Source organism: Leptonychotes weddellii, chromosome 2, assembly GCF_054177405.1.
Source record: "Leptonychotes weddellii isolate Sample4059 chromosome 2, ASM5417740v2, whole genome shotgun sequence".
NCBI lineage: Eukaryota > Metazoa > Chordata > Mammalia > Carnivora > Phocidae > Leptonychotes > Leptonychotes weddellii.
The window spans coordinates 113,009,481-113,024,645 of NC_138370.1; the positions used below are offsets into that span (position 1 = coordinate 113,009,481).

Consider the following 15,165-nt stretch of genomic DNA (forward strand, 5'->3'; position numbering starts at 1 on the left):
TTTTTAAATGATTAATTTTTAAATTGTTTTAAATTTTAAATTTTTTAAGTTTTTAAATTTTAAAAAATTGATCACTTCAAAGTCTCTGCAGCCATTTATGAATTGGTTAAAGTTTGTTCTCTGGTAATTTTCTCAAGGAAGGTTCAAGTATACAGTATTTTCTTAGCCTTTGTATATTTAAACTATAGCTTTTATAGATGAAGGACAGCTGGACTGGTTATTAAATTTGGCTCATGCAGTGTTTCTTTAAATATCTTTTAAGTCTTACTCTGTTGTCTTCCGACATTAAATACTGCAATCTGTAAGTTTGAGGCTACTCGTTTTCTTTCCTTATTATGACATGACTTTTGCCTGGCTGCCCAAAGGACTCTTCTTTATTGTTAGTCTAATAATTTCCCTAGAATAGATCTTCATGTGGACTGTTCTGAGTCTAAGGTGTGTCTTTTCAGTTTGTAGATTCAGGCCTTCTGTTGAAACAAAGTTTTTGTGAATTACATCTTCAAAAGTACTACTCCATTATTTGGTTTTCTTCTTTGGAGACTCCAAAAACACATATATTGGAGCTCATTAAACTGATTTCTGTAGTTATCTCTTAAACCCTTGTCATTCTTTTCTTAATGTTTCATTATGTCTACTTTTCTCATTTATGTCTTCTACGTCCCTTACTGGGCTGTTAATAGCTGTTCTCCTTTGTGCTCTTGATAATTTAGTCTTCATTTCTGAAATGGTTTTGTCTTTTCCTTTTCTTCCCTTCATGATTCTGCCAGTTTCCATTTCACATTCTCTATGGACTGAGTATCTCTTCCCTAAATTTGTACATTTCAGCTTTGTGGTATCTTTTCATCGTAATCAATTCATTAACTTTTATTTTAATTGTGGTAAAATATACATAACATAAAACTTACCATTTTAACCATTTTTTGATCTACAATTCAGTGGCATTAGTACATTCACGATGTTGTGTAACAATTATGATTATCCACTTCCAGAACTTTGCATCGTCTCCAACATAAACTTTGTACCGATTAAACAACTGCCCATTCCCTCCTCTGCCCCCTCCCCCCAGCCCCTGGTACCCATTGTTCTATTTCCAGTCTCTATGAATCTGCCTATCCTAGATATCTCACAAGTAGAAACATGTAATTTTTGTCTTTTTGGGTCTGGTTTATTTCACTTTGATACTGTTTTCAAGCTTCATCGATGTTATAGCATGTGTCAGAATTTCATTCCTTTATAAAGCTGAATAATATTCCACTGTGTATATACATACCACATTTTGTTGGTCTGTTGATAGACATTTGGATTGTTTTTACTTTTTGGCTGTTTTGAATAATGCTGCTATGAACATAGGTTTATAAGTATTCGAGTCCTTGGCTTTAATATACCCAGAAGCAAAATTGCTGGATCACATGGAAGTTTTATATTTAACTTTTTGAGGAACCACCTGTTTTTCATAGTGTACAATTGTTACATTGCCACCAGCGATGAATGAAGGCTCCAGGTTTTCCACATCCCAGTCAGCACTTGTTTTCTGTTTCTTTTGCTTTTTTGCTTTTGTTTTGTTTGTTTTTTAATAGCCATCTTACTGGATGTAAAGCAGTATCTCACTGTGGTTTTATTTTCTTTTCGTTAAACTGAAGAATGATCCTGATGTAGTTTTGTCTTTTTCTTTAACGTACATCTTTTTTAAAAGTTTTTATTTAAATTCCAGTTAACATACAGTGTTATATTAGTTTCAGGTGTACAATAGTGATTCATTACTTCCATACAATACCCCATACTCCTCACAAGTGCCCTCCTTAATCTCCATCACCTATTTAATCCCCCACCCCCCCACCTCCCCTCCACTAACTATCAGTTTGTTTTCTATAGTTAAGAATTTGTTTTTTGGTTTGCCGTTCTCTCTTTTGTCTTGTTTTTTAAATTCCACATATGAGTGAGATCATCCAGTATTTGTCTTTCTCCATATGGCTTATTTCACTTAGCATAATACACTCTAGTTCTATCCATGTCATTGCAAATGGCAAGATTTCATTCTTTTCTATGGTTGAGTAATACTCCATTATATATATATCACTTCTTTATCCACTCATTAGTCGATGGACACTGGTAGTGTTTCCGTAATTTGGCCATTGTAGATAATGCTGCTATAAACACTGGGGTGCATGTATCCCTTTGAATTATTATTTTTGTATTCTTTGGGTAAATACCTAGAGTGCAATTGCTAGATCATAGGATAATTCTATTTTTAACTTTTTGAGGAACTTTCATACTGTTTTCCAGAGCTGCACCAGTTTGCATTCCCACCAACAGTACTATAGGGTTCCCCTTTCTCCACATCCTCACCAAAACCTGTTGTTTCTTGTGTTGTTGATTTTAGCCATTTTGATAAGAGTGAGGTGATATCTCATTGTAGTTTTGATTTGCATTTCCCTGATGATAGTGATGTTGAGCATCTTTTCATGTGTCTGTTGGCCATCATATGTTTTCTTTGGAAAAATGTCTATTCATGTCTTCTGCCCATTTTTAGATTATTCCTTTTTTGGGGTGTTAAATTTGATAAGTTCTTTATAGACTTTGATACTAATTCTTTATCAGATATGTCATTTGCAAATATCTTCTCCCATTCTGTAGGTTGCCTTTAAATTTTGTTGATCATTTCCTTCATGGTGCAGAAGCTTTTTATTTTGATGAAATCCCAATAGTTTATTTTTGCTTTTGTTTCCCTTGCCTCAGGAGACATATCTAGAAAGAAGTTGCTATGGCTGATGTCAAAGAGGTTACTGCTTGTGATCACTGGTTTTGATTGACATTTCCCTAATGACTAGTGATATTGAGCATCTTTTCATGTGCTTACTGAACATTTGTATGTTGTCTTTAGAGAAATATCTGTTCAACTTCTTTGTCCATTTTTGAAGTGGGTTGTTTGGTTTTTTGGTTGAGTGGTAGAAATTCTTCACATATTCTGGATATTAATTCCTTATCACATATAAGATTTGCAAATATTTTCTCCTATTCTGTGGGTTGTCTTTGTGCTCTGTTGATGGTGTCTTCTGATGCATAAAAGTTGTTAATTTTGATAAAATCAAATTTATTTTGTTATTGCCCGTCTTTTGGTGTCATTTCCTTATTCAGTTTTGTTAGTTCTGGTTGTTAGGTTACAGTTTCCATCTGCTTCTTGGTAAGGGTTTTGTGATGAGTTATTTTAGGAAAGTCATGATGCTTTTTAATACTTTTTTAAAGAAAAGTCTCCATATAGTTGCTGGTAATGTTCTTTTTTTCTTACTCCTATTTCAGTGAGATGGATTTTTGTAATATCAGTAGCAAGAGGTTCCTGTGGGGTGTAGTGATGGGAGGGCCAACCCAGCTTTTCAAGTTACACAGCCCTGGGACTCCCTCTATTGCTACCAAAAGGACTGTTTTCTTAGGCATGGCCCCTGTTTGCCCATCTCTCCTTTGCCTCTCATAAGTGAACCTGAGTCAGGAGGGCTCTATTGTCTTTTCTTCATAAACTTGCTCTCCAAGGGAATGAAACCTATGGTGATAGAGGTGGTGTATTTTCCTGGTGCTTCCTGATTGATATCTGCCCCTTGTCCCTACTTTCTGCACCTTCTTTCTCCTCTTCCTTTAAGCAGTTAAGCCCCATTCAGCTCCCTCTCCAAGCGTATTCTTTTTTTTTTTTTTTTAAAGATTTTATTTATTTATTTATTTGACAGAGAGAGAGACAGCGAGAGAGGGAACACAAGCAGGGGGAGTGGGAGAGGGAGAAGCAGGCTTCCCGCCGAGCAGGGAGCCCGATCCCAGGACCCTGGGATCATGACCTGAGCCAAGGCAGATGCTTAATGACAGAGCCACCCAGGCGCCCCAAAGCGTATTCTATCTTAAAAAAAAAAAAAAAAAAAATTGTAAGAGAGTTTGAACACCTTTCACTGCTGCGTCCCTACTGGCTCTCACCAGAGTCCTCACAGTGCTAAGGTGATGTCTGCTGTAAGCTTTCTGCCCCACCTTCACCTTTAGCAGTATGTACAAATTGGAGTTGACCGTTTTTCTTTTTTTTTTTTGTAAGATTTTATATATTTATTTGACAGAGCGAGAGAGCACAAGTTGGGGGAGTAGTAGAAGGAGAGGGAGAAGAGGCTCCCCTATGAGCAGGGAGCACAATGTGGGGCTCGATCCCAGGACCCTGGGATCATGACCTGAGCTGAAGGCAGACGCTTAACCATTTGAGCCACCCAGGCGCCCCTGTTTTTCTGTCTTCTGTTACTTTTCTTCATCCTCTTCTTAATCTGTGTGGTTTCAGGAAAAGCGATAACATTCACAAAATTTTTACTGGGTTTGTTTTTACTAGTTTCTCAAACATTTCAATAATACTAGATAACATATGGACTTATCTTTTTAATCTTTTCAGTCTAAATTGTAGACATTAGTTGAACTTCCTTGTGAAATACAAGATGATCTAAGATATTTTTAAGTATGTTTATTTGCATAGAGAAATCAGATTTTTAAAAAGTTTTTCTCTTGATTAAACCTAACTTTTCTATAAATGTTTAAAGATTATTAAATCTTTATTTTTCCCATCATAGACTTCCTTGGAGATTATAATTTTTTATTTGAGGTATAATTGATATATAGGACATTATATTAGTTTCAGGTATACAGTGGAATGATTCAGTATTTGCATACTTTGCAAAGTGATCACTGCAGTAAGTCTAGTTTACATCTGTCACCATACTTAAAAATTCTCATCACAAAAAAATTTTTGTAATTAAGATATAGTCTCTTAGCAACTTTCAAATATGCAGTACAGTATTAATAATTGTAGCCACCATGCTGTACTTCACATACCTATGACTTAATTATTTTATAGCTGGATTTGTACTGTTTGATCTCCCTTCACCCATTTGGCCCACCTCTCCACCCGCCTCTAGCAACCACCAGTCTGTTCTCTGTATCTATGGGCTCAGTTGCTTGTTTGTTTAGATTCCATGTAAAAGTGAAATCACATGGTATTTGTCTTTATCCTTCTGACTTATATACCATAATGCCCTCAGGGTCCATCCATATTGTCAAAGATGGAAAGATTTTGTTCATTTTTATGGCTAAATAATATTCCATTGTGTGTGTGTGTGTAAATATATGTGTATATCTATGTATCTGTGTAGATACACATACATAGATATACACATAACACTTTTTTTTATCCATTCATTCTCTGATGGACACTTAGATTGTTTCCATGTCTTGGCTATTGCAAATAATTCTTCAGTGAACATGGGGTGCACATATCTTTTTGAATTAGTGTTTTTGTCTTTAGATAAATACCCAGAAGTAGAATTGCTGGATCAAATGGTAGTTCTTTTTTTAGTTTTGAGGAACCTCTATACTCTTTTCCATAGTAGCTGCACCAATTTAAATTCCCCCTAAAAGTGAACAAGGCTTACCTTTTCACATTTTTGCCAGCACTTATTATCTCTATTTTATAAGAGCCACTCTAACAGCTGTGAGGTTATATCTCGTTGTGGTTTTGATTTTCATTTCTCTGATTAGTGATGTTGAGCATCTCTTCATATACCTGTTGGCTATTGGTTTGTCTTTTTTGGAAAAATGTCTATTCAGATCTTCAGCCCATTTTTTAATGAGATCTTTTTGTTTTTCTGTTTTTGCTATTGAGTTGTATGAACTCTTTATACATTTTGGATATTAACCTCTTTTCAGATATGATTTGCAAATATTTTCCCATTAATTAGGTTGCTTTTTTTTGTTGTTAATGGTTTCCTTTGCTGTGCAGAAGCTTTTTAGTTTGGTGTAGTCCCACTTATTTATTTTTGCTTGTGTTGCCTTTGCTTTTGGTATCAAATCCAAACAAATTATTGCGAAGAGTGATGTCAAGGAGTTTAGTGCCTATGTTTTCTTCTAGGAGTTTTATGGTTTCAGGTCTTACGTTCAAGCCTTTAATCCATTTTGAGTTAATTTTTGTGCATTGTATAAAATAGTGGTCTAGTTTCATTCTTTTGCCTGTGACTGTCTAGTTTTTCCAACATCACTTATTGAAGAAACTGTCCTTTCCCATTGTATATTCTTGGCTCCTTTGTTGTAAATTAATTCACCAAATACGTGTAGATTTACTTCTGGGCTCTCTATTCTGTTAGATTAATCTATGTGTTTTTAATAGTGTCAGTACCACACTATTTTGATTACTATAGCTTTGTAATACAGCTTTCTTCTTCCTCAAGATTGCTTTGGTTATTTGGGCCTTTTGTAGTTGTACACAAATTTTACAATTATTTGTTCTATTTCCATGAAAAATGCTGTTGGAATTTTGAGAGGGACTGCATTGAATCTGTAGATTGCTTTGGGTAGTATGGGCACTTTAACAATATTCTTCTGATATATGAGCATGCATTATCTTTACATTCGTTTGTGTCAACTTTATGCTTTCTAAAGATAGAATGTTTCGTGTACTTTGTTTGATTCATTACCCATGGATTCTAGCTTAAGAACCATTATTTAGATTTACAAAGCATGTAGATATTGATAGATGCTACAGCATGTTTGCCTAAGGATAACTAATAAGATATCCCTAACCTCCTTTGATTTTTAAAATTAATGAGCTAGATTTGGAAAAAACTGATTTATAGAATGCTTATTTTAACAATAAATGTTCAATAAATGTTGAAATTCTGACAGCGTTATTTGAAACTGGATTTTCCCCGTTTCATGTAAAAAAAAAAAAAAAAGTCTATTGATAAGTATTCTGAGTGAACTCTATGATGTTACCAGGATGCAAGTCCCCCTTTTTTTTTTTTTTCTTTCCTATTTTACTGTCCTAGAACTTAGCTTCTAGTTTCTGGATTGCTACAGAGTCACAGGGCTACCAGGCCTTATACCTGTGATCTCAGCAGGGAACAAGGATATAGGGATCAGAATGGGTTGTCCTCCCGTTTAATAAAAGGAGTTTTTTTGGGTGGTCCTAACAATTTCCATTTACATCTCATTGGCCAAACTTAGGTATATGGCCATCCATATCTACAAGGATAATGCTGCAAGGAAGGTGGTATATTTTAACTGGGTACTTTGTTTCTCCTCCTATCAAACAAAATCAGAGTTCTGTTAATGGGGAAGAAGAAAAAAATGACCCATTAGTAAACAAGTACAAACTCTGCTACAGTGTCTTTTCAAAGAATTGGTTACTCCAAAGAAATTCTTAACATCTTTCATCATTGACTCTCTTCTGGTTGTGTGATAGGTAAACTTCAACATGCATTATCTTATTAAACTTTCGTAACACTTTCACAATTCACAGCACTTACCATAGCACATACCCTCCCCAAAGTCTATCACCCAGCCACCCCATCCCTCCCACCCCCGTTACTGCATTTAATAGATGAAGACCCAATCTTAGTGTAGATGGAAATTTTTTTAAGATGAAGATCCAGTCTTGGTGTAGATGAAATATTTTATAAGCTCAGCAGGCTGAAAGTGATGATGATTTGGCTGCAGTACTTGCCCTCCCGGTGACCCCTAAGTTGACTCAGCTGTTAATGGCTGGACAGAGACCATAGGTCATTCTTATTGTTGCCTTTGCCCCTCTCCAAAGCTGCACATTTGACCAGAGGCTGGCATTCCTATTGAGAATACACAAGTCAGTGACAAAACAGGTTTTCAAACCCAGGTATCCTAATATCCGATGGAGTGCCTTCCCAGTGATCCAAACCTATCCAAGTTAATATGATTGTCTAGGTCTCTGTGTAGGAATAATCCCACAATTATTTTTTTTAATTGGAATTTGAAGAGAATACGTTCCTCTCCCTCCTGATTGTGCTGTCAAAATGGTGTTGCTTTTTGTTAGTAGGGAGTCTCTTTGAGAGGTTCCTATTTTTCCCAATTTTTATTAATAAAAAAATAGCAAGCATTCATAAAAGTTAAAAGGATAGTAAAATGAACATTTCATATATTGTCCACTCAAATTTAAAAATTTGCTTTCTACTCTATGCCCACTCTTACTCTGTGTGTATATACATAGCATATACATAAATATGTGCATATACATGAATATGCTTTATATTCGATTTTAAAGTATTTGAAGACTTGACACTATACCCCTACTTCAGCATGCACCTCAAAAGAATAAGGAACACTCTACAGGTGAGATAAATTAGAACTTACACAATGTTGTTATATTTAAAAACATTTATAGAAAATCCATCTGATATGCAACATATACTTAGATTTCCCCAATTGTCTCAGAGACAAGGCTTTTTTTAAACCAAGAACCAATCAAGATTCATATATTACATTTAAAGTTTGTGTATTTTAATTCCTTTTAAATCTAGAGTCAGTCTTTCCTTCATGGTACTGATATTTTGAAGAGTCCAGGCCAGTTTGTTAGAATGTCCCTCATTTTGGATTTGTCTAGGATTGACTGTTTTCTCATGGTCTCTTCCACTTTATTCTTTTAGCTGTTGTATTTCCTGTAGACTATCAGTTAGAGTTAGAGGCTAGATTTGCATCAGTTTAAACATTTGTGGCAAGAATACTTTGTAAATGAGGTGTTCTGCATGTTACATTACATCAGGAGCACATATTGTCAAGTCTTCTCGTGATAAATGATGATAAATTTTGATTTTTTTGAGATAAAGTGAATATACCCAGATATCAATTGTAAGGGCAGTTTTTTCCCCTTGTAAAAACTATGTGATCTTTGATGCTGTGAAGAGCCTGTTCTCCATCAACTTTTCACACGACATTTTAGTGTCCGTTGATAATCTTTGTTTGGGTCATTTGTTAAATGATTTGTGGAAGCTGGAGATTTTTTGATTCTGCTATTTTTCCTACATTTGGCTGCAGGATTTTCTGCATGGAGGACCTTTACTAAAAACCCCTTCTCTTCCAAATCTCATTTTTATTTACACAGTATATTATAATTACTTACAGTTGTTACTCCTGGTGGTCCACCTATTCCAGATTTGGCCATAGAAGCCCCTGTAATCTGGCCCACAGGTCTTCTTGACACATTCCATTAGTCCTTGACCATTTCCTTGATTTCTGGAACAAGGAGTCTCAGGTTTATCTTGCGCTTTCCTTGCACTCCTTTTATTTGGTGGTGGAGTGGCTTGCTACTCTCCACATTCCTGGTTAGATGTATTAGTTCTAGTCCCAATTCCAGAGTTTTAAGGCCCACAGTTCTGAATTTAGCTGGCAATGTAATCTGATTGTTCTTCAAAGTACCTTAAAATGCTGGTACTTAAATTCTTGGAGGATTGCCTTAAGGAAATACAAGCTATTGATTTCAGTAGTCTCAAATTGATTTGTGTATTAAGCTCTGCAGACAAAGAGCTGCATTGTAGTGTTGCCCTCCTTGGGCCTATGTAGAACCACCAATATTAAAGGTTATGGTACCATGTCATGGTTAAAAGCCCAAGTGCCAGAGCCAGAGAACCTGGGGGTTATACTCTCTAATAAAACTTACTAGTTGTGTAAACTTAGGCAAGTTCCTTTTTCTTTGTGCCTTAGTTTACTTGTCCCGGTGGGAATAGTAAACATGCCTACTGATAAGATTGTTTTAAAATTTAGAGATGTTAATTTTAAAGTACTTATAACAGAGCTGGCACTAATCAGCACCCAGTAAATGTTAGCTATTAAAAAACTCAAGGCTTCTGAAACTCATCCCATTTACAAGATTGATGGAAGTATTCTCTTTTCAGGTTTTAATAGCAGAAATATTGATGTTGCGGGGCGCCTGGGTGGCTCAGTCGTTAAGCATCTGCCTTCGGCTCAGGTCATGATCCCAGGGTCCTGGGATTGAGCCCCACATTGGGCTCCCTGCTCCGCAGGAAGCCTGCTTCTCCCTCTCCCACTCCCCCTGCTTGTGTTTCCTCTCTCGCTGTCAAATAAATAAATAAAATCTTTAAAAAAAAAAAAAAAGAAATATTGATGTTGCTTCAGAGCATATCTGACTTTAAGGTGACCAAGAAACTTGTAAATAATCTTATTTTCCTGTTTCACAAAAATAGGACTTTTCTCATTTCTAACAAGGGCACTGGACTGTGCGGCATGTGCTTTTTGTTCTCACCACATTTTTTGTGGAGGCAGAATTAAGCATCTGCCCTCTGGAGTCAGATTGCCTTAGTGTGACTCTTGGCTGCACCACATCCTTGATGTGACCTCGAGCGCATTACTTAGATCCTCTGTGCCTCTGTAAAATGGGAATCACGGAAGCCTCTTCCTTCCTAGTATTTCTTTTCTAGGGTTTAACAAGTGAAGCCATCTGAAGTATCTGAAGCCATGACATAGTCAGCTGACTTCATATAAGTCTTCTGATTATCTCTCTTCTAAAGTCCTGGTTTTCTATATGCTCTGATTATTATTTTATTTTTTCCAAAGTACTTTTATCAGTTGTGTGTGTGTGTGTGTCTGTCTGTCTGTCTATCTCAGAACAGAAATGTATTCTGGCTACCTTAAGCCCAAAGAAACTTCAGTAGCAAGTTATGGAGTGGGTCACCACATGAAAGAACAGCTGAAACACCAATGTCAGGGCAGCTCAAGAACCATAGTAGCTCCAACAATGCAGGTGGCAAGAGTTAATCTAATGGTTACTTAACAGCTTGTGAGAACACTGCAGCTGGAACCAATTAGCTCCAGCCTTTTTCTGTGCTTGTGACCATCCACTCAAGTGTCAGTGGCCTGCAAGAGAGAAAGGTCTGATGTACCTGGCAGGGAGCCTGAGGACAGTTCTCGGGAAAGGGTGGTCCTTTTCAGTGGCAGTCCCTACAAAGTTATCCACAACAAGGGAATAGTCATTCCCCAAAAGACAGTTAGGATATGTTACTAGAAAAAAAAGGGGAAGTGGAGATGAGGTGACCCCAAACCAACAAATGGTGAATGGGAATATACACAAAGCAAAGTTTAAAGAGTTAAGTTTGACTCAGAATATCTCAATTAGTCATTATTTTTAGCTTATTTTAAATCAAGAAAGGTAAGATATATGTTTGAAAAGGTAAAATTACATAGATATTGACATTTATAAAGAAGTAATGATATATCATTGTCTAAGTACAAATTAATTTCAGTTTAAGTAGAATTAATCATAAATGACTTTATTTCTACAGTTATTTTTCCATGACAAAAGGACTATTGAATATTTATTGCTTACCAGAAGGGGTCATTATATTTGCTGTAAGCTGCTGTATATTTTTTTAATAATTTAGGTATAAACTACTGAAGTAGTATAGTAGTTTAGGTGGTGACATCTCATTGCTTCCTGCTAGCTGATTTCTTCATCAACCAGGCTAGACTTTATTATATATTTGTGGTCACTGACAAATTGATTGTGATGACTCGGGAAATACAGTTGTTTTGTTTCATTGTGGTTTTTTATTTTTATTTAAGATTTTATTTATTTGACAGAGAAAGACACAGCAAGAGACGGAACACAAGCAGGGGGAGTAGGAGAGGGAGAAGCAGGCTTGCTGCTGAGCAGGGAGCCCGATGCGGGGCTCAATCCCAGGACCCTGAGATCACGACCTGAGCCTAAGGCAGACGCTTAACGACTGAGCCACCCAGGCCACTCCCATTGTGTTTTTTTAAACAATATTTATTTTTAAAATGTTAACCTGAATTACATTACCAGTTAAAAACAGAGGTTCTTGGGGCGCCTGGGTGGCTCAGTTGGTTAAGTGACTGCCTTCGGCTCAGGTCATGATCCTGGAGTCCCGGGATCGAGTCCCGTATCGGGCTCCCTGCTCGGCAGGGAGTCTGCTTCTCCCTCTCCCACTCCCCCCTCTTGTGCTCTTTCTCTCACTCTCTCTCTCAAATAAATAAATAAAATCTTTAAAAAAAATAAAAACAGGTTCTTTTATTATGATTACATATAAATTTTCTGTGTAGTGTGGCTCTATATTGAGTAAACAGCTAATTTAATTTGTAGTCACTTCAGTCTGTGAGGTCCATTGCCTGGCTCTTCCTTGAAAACTTTCTAATCCATAACACCAAGATTGCTTATCTACACTGTCTACTAACAGGAGACAACCTGCTGTCTGTAATTCTGACTAAAGGACAGAGTGAAGATAGGGGTGTTAGCAGAAAGAGCACTAATTTAAGGTGTTAAACTCAAGCATTTCCAAGGAAACCTTGACTTTCTAATAAAAACTTAGGAAATTCTGATACATAGATACAAAATTGTTTTATCTTTATCATTCAGAAGTCATTCTTATGTATTTTAGGAGATTAGAGATATATAGAGGATAATTAGATCATCAGACTACCAACCAAACATGTCTTGACCATGATGCCTTCTTAAAAAGCAAACTTTAGGGGCTCCTGGGTGGCTCAGTCGTTAAGCGTCTGCCTTCGGCTCAGGTCATGATCCCAGGGACCTGGGATCAAGCCCCACATCGGGCTCCCTGCTCGGCGGGAGGCCTGCTTCTCCCTCTCCCACTCCCCCTGCTTGTGTTCCCTCTCTTGCTGTGTCTCTCTCTGTCAAATAAATAAATAAATCTTTAAAAAAAAAAAAAAAGGCAAACTTTAGACACATATTGAGTATAGAAATAATTGAGTGTATCTCCATTTTTTAAAGAAGAAATCAGACTAATTTCCTGGAAGAATGAGGATGATGATGATGATGGTTGTAGTGATTTGTAACAATCCATAATCAGTGTGCCAAGTGTTCTTCTCATTCCTTTATGTATGTGAATTCATTGCAGTCTCCTATATCCATCCACATGAGAGAGGAACTCTTAGCATCACTGTTTCACAGATAGGGAAATAGGCACACACAAGTCAAATGACTTGTCTAAGGTTCACAGCTAATTAGAGCAGAATGAAACTTGAAACAGGAAGCCTGGTTTCATGCTCCAAAACACTGTGCTGTATTGTCCCTGTAAGAAGATAAAACAAAAGTAAGATAAGATGTGTAGGATTTAACCTTATATTGTCAGCTGTTTTTAGTGCTACATTTTGAGAGTATTTTCAACGTTTCATTTATACTGGTTACTTTTTGGCCTCTTGCTCACCAGATACACCTGGTTGACTGAAATTTCTCCTGTGTTCAGTTGAAGGAGATTGATAGGTTTTTAACTCCCACAAAAAATTATTAGCTATTATAAATTTGGCTTAATAAATTCATAATTTCCTTAGCAACAGATCATAGTTACTGCCCATACTACTACTCTGTAGTAACTAACACTATGATAATACTATAGATTATCATAAATAATATCTATAGATATTATAGATAATAATAGATACCAAATCTCTATTGTAACTTTACATTTGCTGAATTTTCACTAGAAAAATCTGGCTTTCAAATATGACCTACCAAAATATGTAAACATCTCAATGGAAGTTGGTGTGATTCTGTAGATTATAAGATTCAAAATCAAGTTGAGAATACAGGGACCATACTCAAAATCAAGATTGTAGAATTAACTTTGTCATTTTCTCGGGTCATATATAGAGTTGATTGTAGTATGTTACTATAATTATATACAAACTGAACTAGGACATTAATATAAATCTAACTTTAAGAAGAGGAACATGGACCTAGAGGAGGATGGAACCTACCAGTTCTGTGACTTCTGCTAAATTACTTAACTCTGATCTTTGTTTCCTCAATTCTAAACTGGAGGTAGGGTGTCTACTTTTAGATGGTAATAGCTACATGAGCTTGCACTTACAATATTTACACTTTTGTTGGTTGCTACATTCATTCTCAAAGAGTGAAAGTTTCCCCCAATCTACTGCCTCTGTCCCCAGATAAAATGGTTTGTATTTTTCCAGCTTTTCAGTGTTTAGACTCATAAATACATAACATTTATATAGTACACATGCTTCAAAAAGAAAATCCCTCATTTAGTTATAAAAGATAAATTTTAATATGGTTTAATGTAGTACTTCCTTGGGGTGGGAATTTCTATTAAAAGGAAGAAACATTTGTGTGGATTTTCATTGTGATAATTTGAATTAGTTAAATATAAGCTGCACTTTTTACTTATAATATGTACAGTCTTGTGAAAATGTTTAAATTGTGACTACATGAAATGTTGCTGTTTCAGAGATAGAATATTTTGAACCTCAATGAGAATTGAACTGATTTTATGTGCCAAAATAGTAATGAGATACTCACAGATGTAATGAAATCAGAGAAACCAATGTTCACTCTACTTAAATATATTTTTTTCTAAGACTCCAAATTAAAGCTACCTTAAAATGGCATCTAGATACATTTTCGTCTTCAGAAACCTCTTGTACTAGGATCTGCATGGAGTTTCAGTGATCTTGTAAATGTTTTCTTTTCCTGTTAACCAGGTACTTCTGAGTCACACCCCTTGGTTACTGTAATAGTGTATCTTAGATACTGCAGTGTATTGCTCCCTCCCTTAGCTACAGTTAAGTTGTGGCCTTAGGTTATCTCATTTTTCATTCTTTTAACTATCAGTATGTGCCATTCATGACACTGAGCAACCTGTGAGAGATGTTAATAGTTTTGACTTGAGTGGAAGTAAAAATTAGTAAAGACCACTCCTATGGGTCTCCAGACACTTAGGTTTCCATTCAGCTAACCATGCAACCTCCTGTGGTAAATATGACTGACTGCTCTTTTTTCTTATGTTTTTTTAAGCAAAGTAAAGCAGCAGTTCGGCTGAAAGAAGACATGAAAAAGATAGTGGCAGTGCCACTAAATGAGCAGAGGCATTCAACCTACAAGAAGTTATTTGGAGTCAGCCTCCAAGACCTTCAGCAGCAGGGGCTCACAGAGAACGGCATTCCAGCTATAGTGGGGACTATTGTGGAGTACTTGGTGAAGCATGGTAAGTTGTGGTTTCACACCGTTGTGCTTACTGTTCCTGCTTACGAGAAGAAGGTTTCTTTGTGAGCTGCTTCACGATGTGTTAGAATATTCCCTAAAACACCTTAATTAGAATATCAAATTATGTAATATACCTTTTCCTTTAAAAAGGACATTAAGAGGGCGCCTGGGTGGCTCAGTCGGTTAAGCGACTGCCTTCGGCTCAGGTCATGATCCTGGAGTCCCGGGATCGAGTCCCGCATCGGGCTCTCTGCTCGGCGGGGAGTCTGCTTCTCCCTCTGACCTTCCCCCATCTCATGCTCTCTCTCTCTCATTCTCTCTATCAAATAAATAAATAAATAAAATCTTTAAAAAAAAAA

The 15,165-nt window shown here is 36.4% G+C and overlaps 1 protein-coding gene across 3 annotated transcripts in view; it reads left to right on the top strand.

The window, feature by feature from the left end:
• The window catches only part of LOC145720163 (protein FAM13A-like), a 166,275-nt gene that overhangs the window by 11,990 nt on the left and 139,120 nt on the right, over nt 1-15,165 (top strand). For all 3 annotated transcript variants that reach the window (XM_081812180.1, XM_081812181.1, XM_081812179.1), the window contains exon 2: nt 14,618-14,807. In XM_081812180.1, the coding sequence (XP_081668306.1) occupies nt 14,618-14,807 (190 nt within the window). The remainder of the gene's footprint in view (nt 1-14,617; nt 14,808-15,165) is intronic.